The sequence below is a fragment of the Malus domestica genome, chromosome 03 (assembly GCF_042453785.1).
Source record: "Malus domestica chromosome 03, GDT2T_hap1".
Taxonomy (NCBI): Eukaryota; Viridiplantae; Streptophyta; class Magnoliopsida; order Rosales; family Rosaceae; genus Malus; species Malus domestica.
Window position 1 is genome coordinate 17901490 of NC_091663.1, and position 10915 is coordinate 17912404.

At 37.3% G+C, this 10915-nt stretch overlaps 1 protein-coding gene across 26 annotated transcripts; it reads left to right on the forward strand.

The window, feature by feature from the left end:
• The first annotated feature begins 1966 nt into the window (after positions 1-1966).
• Positions 1967-9530, forward strand: LOC103418918 (protein IQ-DOMAIN 5-like). Of its 26 annotated transcripts, none has more exons than XM_008357029.4 (9): positions 2032-2323; positions 2494-2631; positions 3387-3425; positions 3533-3644; positions 3853-4095; positions 5131-5358; positions 6377-6490; positions 7542-8031; positions 8906-9530. In XM_008357029.4, exons 4-9 carry the CDS (start codon positions 3567-3569, stop codon positions 9058-9060), a joined length of 1308 nt encoding a protein of 435 aa, XP_008355251.2. In that variant the 5' UTR covers positions 2032-2323; positions 2494-2631; positions 3387-3425; positions 3533-3566; the 3' UTR covers positions 9061-9530. The 26 variants fall into 26 exon arrangements, with proteins under 26 accessions (XP_008355254.2, XP_008355253.2, XP_070675186.1 ...); XM_008357028.4 differs by having other exon boundaries at positions 2036-2323; positions 3347-3425; XM_008357033.4 differs by having other exon boundaries at positions 2063-2323; positions 3387-3436.
• The last annotated feature ends 1385 nt before the right edge of the window (positions 9531-10915 follow it).

The following is a 10915-nucleotide window of genomic DNA, read 5'->3' on the forward strand; positions in this document are numbered from 1 at the left end:
ACCGGTGAGCACATGGATCGAGCTTACTACGATGAATCTTGTGAATATGAACATAGGCTACACACCCAAATACATGAGGAGAAAAAGTATTGGTTGACACTAATGGAACAAATTCTATCAATACTTGGAGAGGTGTACGAAAATCCACAACCCGGGATGGCATACGGTTAATCACATACACGGCATAGGTGACAGCTTCAAGCCAGAACCGTTTAGGTACAGATGCACCAATGAGCAAGGCACGGGCAGTTTCTAGGATATGACGGTTCTTTCTTTCAGCAACCCCATTTTGTTGTGAGGTATGAGGGCAAGTAGTCTCATGTAGAATTCCTTGATCCTGAAGAAAGCTGGACAACTCGAAACCAATATACTCACCTCCATTATCAGAGCGAAAAACCTTAATAAGAGAGGAATATTGTGTTGCAACCATTTGAAAGAATGATCGAAACACCATACCCACATCACTTTTATTCTTCATCACATAAATCCAAGTCATAAGAGTGCAATCATCAACGAAGGTAACAAACCATTTAATTCCAGACAAAGTACTAACAGGAGAGGGACCCCAAACATCAGAGTGCACAAGTTCAAAAGGAAACAATCTTTTATTCATACTAGGAGGAAACGAAACGCGATGACTCTTCGCGAGAATACATACCTTACAATGTAAGTTTGATTCTTTTATTTCATGAAATAAACTAGGCAACATACGCCTCAAATACCCAAACGAAGCGTGTCCTAACCGACGATGCAATAACCAAACTTCATGTAAATTATTGGTACGGGATGCTCGAACTGCATTAGCTCTACCAGGAACGACGTCATCCACATAATATAACCCTTCTCTCTTAGTTCCACGCCCAATTATCTTCTTGGTCTGAATATCCTAAAGCAAACAAAATAGTGGATACATAAGTACAACACAGTCTAATTGCTCAATAACTTGAGGAATAGATAACAAATTATGAGACAATGAGGGAACAAGCATGCAATGATGAAGGGGAAGGGCTGGCGTGAGGTTCACAGTGCCGACCCCCAAAACTGGTGTTGTTGTTCCGGTAGCAGTTGCAATATACTTCCGTGAACTGGTTGTCATACTAGTAAATAAATTCTTATCAAAAGTCATGTGATCGGTTGCACCCGAGTCTAGAATCCAACCAGCATTCGTCATTGTAATAACTCATAAGACAGTAATACACGACAATCACAATACCACACCAATTATGGAACCACACGCTGAATCAATCAATTACTCTAACAATTGTCGCAATTGCATTGAAAAACACTACAACTATTTTTTCCCTTAAATATATATGAGACCAACAGCAAAGCACCACACGGCAGTTGTTGCTTTTATGCAAAAACACAGAAAAAAAGAAAAACAAACTGCAATATCCCAACAATCACGGCAGAGACACCTTTGTCTTTCTGCAGAATCGCAGCAACGAACAAGGGTGCATATCTTCTAATACGAGCAGCAGCAGCATGGTACTGTGATACAGAACACACGGCACAACACACAAGGGTTTGGCTTGCTGCAAAGATGCAGCGACAGACCAGAAACCTTGCTGCTTTCCTCTTTGTGATACACGGGTATGGTGGGAATTTTTTCTAGGGTACGGTAGGCTCTGATGCCAACTTGAATTTTACAGCTTAAAATTTTCATTGTATTGCATAATAGACAATATATACAAGATACAATCCTTGTTCTATAAGGAAACAATAAAGGACACACAACTATCCTTCCTAATAAAAAATTTTAATATTTACAATATATTTACATACCCTTTTTAATACCAATCACGTTAACAAACTCTAACGTGCACAGGGGCAAAAAGGCCTACCTAATCGTTCACCACTCCCTACATATATATTATCAATCAATAAATTTTGTTAGATTATAAATTAAATTAGATACCAACGAAGTTCGAACTTAATCCGTCATGTAAAAATTCAATTATTTTCCATCACATTACTGTTAAAGGCCACTTGCGCTTTTCATTATATTTCGGTGGGTGGCATTCGTCGCGTGATTAACTGTGTCACACACACTATGGCTCATGCGTGACAGGGACCCGACCCTCTCAACGGCGCCGTATCAAGAAAAAGTTGTAACAAGCCTCCCGGTGCACATTAGCGACCGGTCCTCACTCCTGCCGGCCTTTCTTATCTCAAACTGCAAAATTCCCTTTTGAACGAAGCAGAAGCAAAAACTGAAGCTCCAAATTCCAAATTCCAATTCGAGTGAGCAGAGATTGAAAAGGATAGAGGGGAAATTGACTGAGGGTTTAACTAGTTTGACCCCATTGATTGATGGATCAAGGTATCTCCAACTTTTCTCTGTAATTTCACTCAGATTACTCTCTCCTTTTACTGCTCTCTCTCTCTGTTTTCTTGTGTCCCATTTTCCGCCTTCGAGTGAATTGAGTATGTTATGTTGGTGATCGGTGGATCCGCGTTTATTTGCCCAATTCTTTCTATTATTGTTACTAGGGAATTTTTTTTCGAGGGTTCAGTCTGGATTGTTCGAAAGTTGCGAATTTCGGTCATTTGGAATGGAGGGGGTTGAATTTGGGCTTAGTGGGGGTGTTCACTAAGTGTCGAGGATGGCTTTGGTTGATCGCAATTGAGGTTTGTAATTTCATTCAATTGGTATTATCTACACTTAGCCTCACAATGGACTAGCAATAATGTGGTTCAAATTCGCCTTTTGCAATAATCGAACCTAAGACCTCACACTTACAAGTGAAGAGGAATACCGCTAGAATGTAGTAGTTAACAACTTCTACTACTTTGCTTTACAAATACATGAATTTATAGATGCTTAAACCCCCCTCATTTAAGACTCATACATGTAACAGATTTTAATCTAGCCCACTACAGTATAATTGCTGCCTTATATTCAATGTATGTCAGCTGTTTTTTTCAGAAGAATTTCAAAAGTCAAATGAATTGCATCTTCTGATAATATTATTTCATGTCCTACATCACTGTGCGATTGGGGTACTGTATTACCAATTGTAAGCGTTTTTAGCCTCTCTGCTTTTACAATATGACTAATATTCAGCCACTGAATCTTAGCTGTGGAAGTTACAGGGTCTGTTTCTATGGTGAATCTTTGTTTAGTTCTATCAAGTTTTGCTATGAACTTATGAGGTAGTATTGCTTACATCTGGGCCTAAGGACAATTGACAATGCCATATATGGTTGAGTTTCTAGAATCTGTATGATTATTACTCGTGATAAAATATCACTCTTGTTTTCCGGTTTGATTCGCTTCATATGTGCGGTTACTTGGCTCTGCATATTTTGAAACTTCAGCTTCATGTTTATAATGCTTTCAAAGACATGAGGATGTTGCCTGAAATTTTGGGTTGGTGCACCAGTTTACACAAGTGATTATTCCGGTAGCAATGGTTCCTTAGGTGAGAGATCAGTAAGCATCCTTTTTGGAAATTAAGTAATATTATAATAATTAATAAGTCTTATTGCTGTACTTACAACTTAACTGTCAAAAACTTTCCCTTAGCAGGTCTTCATTTGGTTGAGCTGAAGTGACTGACGACATGGGAGTATCTGGAAAATGGATTAAGGCATTGTTAAAGAAATCAGAAAAGTCGCAATCTATTGAAAAAGATGACAATGTGGGTAGCATGACTTTCAATACCAATCTTATATATCTTCCTATTTCTTTTCCTCTTCTTTCTTGTTCTTCATCCAATCACTTGCAATGTTGGATAAACACTTCAATGACATTTTTTCTCCATCTTACTTGTTTTCTTATGGGATATTTTTACATTATCCAAACCTACCTGTTTGTCTGACTTATTTCCCTGTTTTCAATCATTGCAGAAAATAGCTGGTTACAAGTTTCGGGACAGGAGAACGAATTCCATTGAGTTTGACACAAATAGACTTAAATGTGAGTTTGATGCAGATGTTGCTCCACCAGTTGGAGATGCCAGTACTCAATTAAACCCAGATGCTGTGGATTCTTCTTCTGCCTCACTTCAAATGCACAATGCAGAAAGTGAGCAGAATGTTAGGGAAGAATGGGCTGCCACACGCATTCAAACAGCCTTTCGTGGCTTTCTGGTATTAAAATTTTCAATTCTATTTGCACTCATCGAGCACTGATAATGATGTTTGTATTGCTTACTTCAAGTATGACTTTTTTCAAATGAATTTAATTTATATCAAATTCTTCTTTCAAAAGTCTCATTTTACTCTAACAATTATATAATAGTATATGTTTTGTTTTTCTTTTCAAAAATTGGTACAGGAATAAGTGTTAATTAATAGAAATAATGAAGGATTTGATATGCGCACATGCTTACATTTATAGACAAAGGAAAAATGAAAGTAGAAGTTGGACTTGCATATCATAATATTACTGGAGTGATAAAATTCCAAAATTCCATATCTGTCATATTAGTTTCTGCAATCACATGCCTATCCTAAACTGCCCCTTAGAGTTTAACCACAAAAAACTAAACAGTCCCTTAACTATAAAAATTGCTGAAGGTACCACCCATTAGCATTTCAGTAACCACACGAAAAGAAAAAGGTAATACTGCTTAACTTTCTAAATGAGCTCCAATAAAATTGATAGCAATCTTTTGTTTGCATAATCAAGCTTATTTCTCAAGCATAGATCAAGATTCAGTTTGGCAGTTTATCAGGTTATTTTGTGACAAAATAAAATGTTGATTTGTATGCAACTACCAAGCCTTAAGCTGAAAAAGTCAGGTCATCATTAAGCATGTAGAGATGGCTAATTGAATTTATAAACATTTTTCATTTTGTGGTTTGGCAAACATGCCATTTTGTATTGGTTGACAAGTTTTTTTTTTTCTGTGAAGCAACCTAGAATGTATTTGTTTAGTCAGAGTTGGTGGCTTGAATAGTTGGACTGACATGTCGAAGAGAAAAAATGCAAATGTTTATTGTTTCAGAAAGCTTTTTGCATAAGGGTTTGTTCTGCAATCTTCATTTAATCTACCACATCTTCAAAGTTTGTACTTTATTGACAGTGGCTGCATGTTGTGTTTGTCCATATAATTTGATTTATTGACCTTTTTTCATATTTTTTTTGTCATCACATTATAATTTTTTGGTGATAAATATCAGGCTAGAAGAGCTCTTCGAGCTTTAAAAGGATTGGTGAGACTTCAAGCCCTTGTCAGAGGCCATGCTGTGAGAAAACAAGCGGCAATAACTCTTCGCTGTATGCAAGCTTTAGTTAGAGTTCAGGCTAGAGTGCGAGCAAGGCGCGTTCGCCTGGCATTGGAAGGTCAAACGGCTCAACAAAGGCTTCATGAACAACTTGCAAACGAGGCTCGTGTCCGAGAAATAGAAGTAAGCAAGTGTAGATACTGTGTCTACTTTAATTACAAAACAGTATACTGTGCAGATGGGAGTCATTATTTTCATGTTTTTCCATTGTTCTGCTTTGTAATTTGATAGGAAATTATTGCAAACCTCCAATTAGGAGCCCAACTCTATAGCGCAGAGCTCTTTTTCCAACTTTATTTCACCTCTGAAAACATTACATTTTTTCTTTTTAAGTTCTATTATGGATTACTGTGGTTTTCTCTTATAGAATTTAGTAGCTTATGCCTAAGGGTTCTTGTAGAATCTTTGTTTTGAAGTTTAGGATTTAGGATTTAGCTCTCTCATTTTAGGTGGAGTTAAAACCTGGGAGTATAAATACTCAAAAAATTAGTAAAGGCATCCCTGTAACTAACTGTCTAAGGGCTGGCAAACGAGACAGCTATGGTTCAGAAACTAAACGCAAAAGAAGCTGGAGGTGATTAGAGAATCTCAATGCATTTAGAGGGAAATAATGGGACAGGGCTAGGTTTTGCCTCTCTATGTGGGCATCCATTTCAACCTTCAACTGACTTCAGTGGTATACCTCTGTCCAATATTCATCTAGATAGGAGGGCAGTTTTTAGCCAACATTTTTTAGTAGTTCAGATTTGTCATGAAAATTGCAGCTATACTTTCTTTCTCTTTTTGTGATGGACTCCTTTCTGTTGTAATGTATTAATATCCCAAAAATATTTCTTTGCAAGTAAAAGGTAGGGACAACACAAGGTAGGCTCAGCTTGATTAGGATCGTGAGCAATCTGGCAGTCAGTGTTATTCTATTTAACCTTATATTCTCTGTGGTTGGTTTAAGTGTGTCTTGTACACTTCGGGCTGGTTTGATAACTATTTCGTTTTAAGTTTTTAGTTTTTAGTGTTCACTTTTTGTACATGGGATCAATGTTTTAAAAGGCGAAGTCTTAGGCGAGTGGAGAAGGATGGTGTGACAGTGTAGGATCAGACTCACGAAGTTGACAGCTTCTTCTTGCTTTTGACTCTGGTGCAGGAAGGGTGGTGTGACAGTGTAGGATCTGTTCAAGAAATTCAAGCCAAGTTGTTGAAGAGGCAGGAGGCTGCTGCTAAGCGTGAGAGAGCCATGGCATATGCTCTTGCTCATCAGGTGACACATGATAACCGCTCTGTTGATTTCCTTGTAGCAGCATATTTGTCTTTGAATTTGTTTATGGATTGCATTGAATGGAAGATTGAAAGGAAAGACACGACATGAAAGGAGGAGCATAAATGTTGAAACATAATCATCTGGAGTGGGAAAGTAGTGACTTCAGTTTAGGATTCTGAGCTTTAATATGATATTTAGCTAGTATAATAAATATAACAAATAATGTTTTACTAGGTCTTTTGTTTCAAACAGAAGTTTCAACCAATATAATTTGTTTGAAGTTGGGCCAGCTACTTCTAGAAATCATCATTAAGCAAAACTGAATTTCATTATATAATTAGACCAGTGTGTTTTGTGGTGATTTCCGAATCCTCAATTTGATTCCCATTAAATTGAAGTTTACTTTAGCCATCAAACAAATTGTTAAGACACTTATCTACGAATTTGTTTCTGAGGCAGACAGAGATAACAAATAGAATTCTTTTAAAATAAGTTCGCTGGTTGAGGTAAACATGTTCCTTTTTGGTATGATGGACAAGGCTTGTCACATACTTTACCACTGATTCTTATTAACATAATAACAAATGAGTAGCCACTTAGTACTACGGTATAGTGGTATTCCTCTTCATTTGTAAGTGAGAGGTCTTAGGTTCGATTCTCTCCAAAGGCGAATTTGAACTACATTATTGCTAGACCATTGCGAGGCTTAGCCCACTCCCCCACCCCCTTAGTGTAGATAATATCGTTTGTTCAAAAAATTAAAAAATTTGGAGTGCCAAAATAACAGCACCCTATTGAAATTGTAAGGGAAAACATAAAAATCATAAAGTTTGTTGGACATTTCGATGTGAATGTGATTGATGGCTTTTTTCTTTGAAGTTGTGGAATTCTAGTGTGTTTGTGTTACACACACATTATTCATCTCAGCTGCATCAATCTTTTATATTGACCTGCAGTGGGTCATTAGAAGTCTTTTTTCCCAGTTGGAAATTGTTAGAAGCATTTAGTTCACCCCCACAAACTTACACATAAGATTTTTGTTTTTGTGCAGTGGCAAGCTGGATCAAGGCAGCTGCCAGTTCCATCTGGGTTTGAACCAGATAAAAGCAGCTGGGGATGGAACTGGTTAGAAAGATGGATGGCTGTCCGCCCCTGGGAGAACCGCTTTCTAGATATTAATCTTAGGGATGGAGTAATGGTACATGTGGATGAATCAGCTGATGATAAGAACAGCAGTATGCCCCAATTAAATTCTGCTGGCAAGAAACCTATTTCTTCAAATATTCAATCAAATATTTCAAGTCAAAAAGCCGGTCCGTGTCATTCTGATGGCTGTGATTCTTCACCTATTAAGTCGGCCGGAATGTTAGAGGCATCCAATACCCAATTTGAAAAGCAAAAGTCGAAGCCAAATTTGGATGGTGCAGCTGAAGAAAGAAACTCCAAACCTGCTATTACTTCAAGATCCCATAGTAATCCAAAAGAGAGAGCCACAGAATCAGACAAACGGGCAAAGAAGCGGCTGTCTCTGCCAAATAGCAGTGAGTCTTTCTCTCTCTCCCTCCCTCCCTCTCTATATATATTGTATGAGCTCATCTCTGTGAATTAGCAGCACATCCAGGCTTTTTCTTAATGTGTTTTTTTTAATTTTTTTTATCTCAATTTATAAAGCTCCCCGGAAAACAAAAAGCCTTGAGATAGCCATATCTGTTTCTAGAATACGCAGGTGGCGTATGCTTGATGTCATTTCCCCAAGGGACTAAATGCTGCATCGTAATGTAATCTCTTTAGTACAAGGATCCAATGAACTAAGTAACTAAACTACATGTTCTTTAATATAATTATACAAGTGTAAACCCTAGTGTTCGCTGCAGTAAATACAGCATCATTACAAACCCTAATGGAACTGCAATAAGTATATAAACCTGAACTTGCAGCCATGATCCTCTCGGTTGTGATGTCTTCCCTTCTCTTGTACACACTGCAAAATGCTCAGGATTTTCGATGGGCAATCACTCCTAGATGGACATCAGTTGTGTACCAAGAAGAGGGACCAATCCACTCCTTTAATGTTGGTAACTGCCTCATCCCATCAACATGGCAGTTACCATCAGTTTCTTAATTCAACCAACTGCCTTATGGCTTATTTGACATGTAGTTTACTTCATTTTCCCTCCAATAGGTTTGAAGTTTGTCCGGATACAAACCCCAATAAGTTCATGTTTATGTATAGCTCATTTTTAAGATTGGTTGCTATCCAATTCTCGATGGACTCACATGAATCCAAATCTGACGAATTCACATGAATTCCAACACGTAAATAAGCAATGCACTATGATGTTTATTCCTACCTTTTAGGAAACCACCTATATTTGTGTGGCTAAATATTTTTCATTTTCAATTTGGGTTGGTCAGGAGGAAGTAATGTCTCACAAACTTCCAGACATCCTATCAGATCTAATGTCAAAGGGACGCCGAGTTCTCAGAAACCCATCAAGGCTAGATCAAAACCCAGTGGAAGAGGGGATTCAAACCCTACAAAGTCAGTCTTGCAAACCATTGATGCGTAACTCAGAGGTTCCATGGAAAATAACGTTCTTCGCATTCCCTGTTGAGGTGCTTGCTTTTATAAATCTGTACATATTGAGCTACGTTGGGAGGCTGCAACCGCTTCATTTTGTTATTGTCATCCCATTTTAAAGTGGCTTCCGCGCAGCAGTTTCAAGAATGGATTAATTGGTGGTATTGGAAGGAATAAGAGTAGCAGGATCAATGAATCAGGTTTGTTTAGTGTCGTTAATTATGTTAGCGTGTGTTTATTATTTCAATGTACAATATTTGTAGTTGCCTTCATTGTTATCATCTTTGGCTCGGGTGCTAAGAAGATCTGTACAATATGGTTTTGCGAATAATGTGGGTATCGGGGTGAATATCATAAAAGTGGACCATAGATCTGCAAATGTTTGGTAGATAGAACAGTCTGGGAATTGGTTTACTGAAACTTCGGCAGATATTATGTATATCATTTTGTTTTGTTTTATTTTTAATTTTATGTGAATGTTGATTGTTGAATGCCTTATCAATTTGGCTTTTAACATGCCATCTTTTGTCGATTTTCGGAATGGGGTTTGAATCTTTTCAAATAAATGTTACTTGCTGACTTGAGAAACTGTAATTTACCTCTTTAGTGTATATTTGGAGTAATTTACCAATTTGTAATATAATTTTGGGTGTACTTATTTTTCTTTAGTATAAAAATGTGGTAGGAATCAATCACTGAGAAGATATGGAAGAAGAATATGAATTGTTTGTTTGTTTGACATAAATTGGTGCTTTAAAATGACTAACAAAACAAGTCCGTGGGGCTTGTACTTGCTTCCCTGTTGGTGAGGAGAGATTCTTTCTTGTAACTGAGGTTCAGTCTCAGTGGTGTCGTTTGTCCAACTGATGTTTGTCGCGTGTTTAGAAAGAGAATCATCTATCTAATAAATGTTTTTCACGTGATGAATGGGTAAGAAGATTTAGTGGGTCTTATTAGCCTTCAACTGCGTCAACTGTGTCGACTTAAACCATCTCTTGCACAAGTGCCTAAAACCTAAAATTTAGTTTTAATAACAAAAAAATAATAAGAGTATTCCAATGATAATGTTAGCATGTGATTTAACGACTGTGATCAAATATGATCCAAACGAAATTAATTTCTTCATATAAAAAATTCAACATTTTTCTTCCCACTTACAAATTTCTTCAAGATGACCCCAAAAGTATCCCAAAGAGATTTGAATTGGAAAAAAAATGATGAGCTTTGTGCTTGGCCAAGAGTTAAAATCCGGAATTAAAGGGACGAAATGAGTTGCCAAATGAAAGCAAATTTCTAGTCATTATTTTTAGTCTACGAGGCCTGCCTTTGTGGTAAACACTTAAATTAAGAGAAAACATCAATTATCAAAACATTGCCTAAGGGAATATGTCACGTCCTGATCTCGAGATCAACACGTGGCAGTTAAAAGTAACAGTACAATAATACATAGAGGTAATTGAGACTCGTACATAATATACATATGATAATCAACATAAATAAAATTACAACAAAAGGGAACAACCCTACTCTTGAGTGCACTGCACATGCCAGCTACACCCCTTAAAAACCTCTTTTAATACTGCTAACTGTTACCCTGGAAAACAATTCTACGCCGTGAGAATGGCGCACCGAGCAAATAAAAAATCCAGATAAGCTACAAAGTTTGTGTGAGTGACAATAATACAACATATGTGATTTAAAAACATTTAAGTTCAGCGTTCCAGGACCTAGGGGTGGGCACGGTTTGGTTCGGTGCGGTTTTGAGTGAAATCGAAATCGAAACCAAATTTGTTTGTGGTTCGGTTCGGTGCTGTTTCAAATGGTTTCGGTTTCGTTTTTAAGAA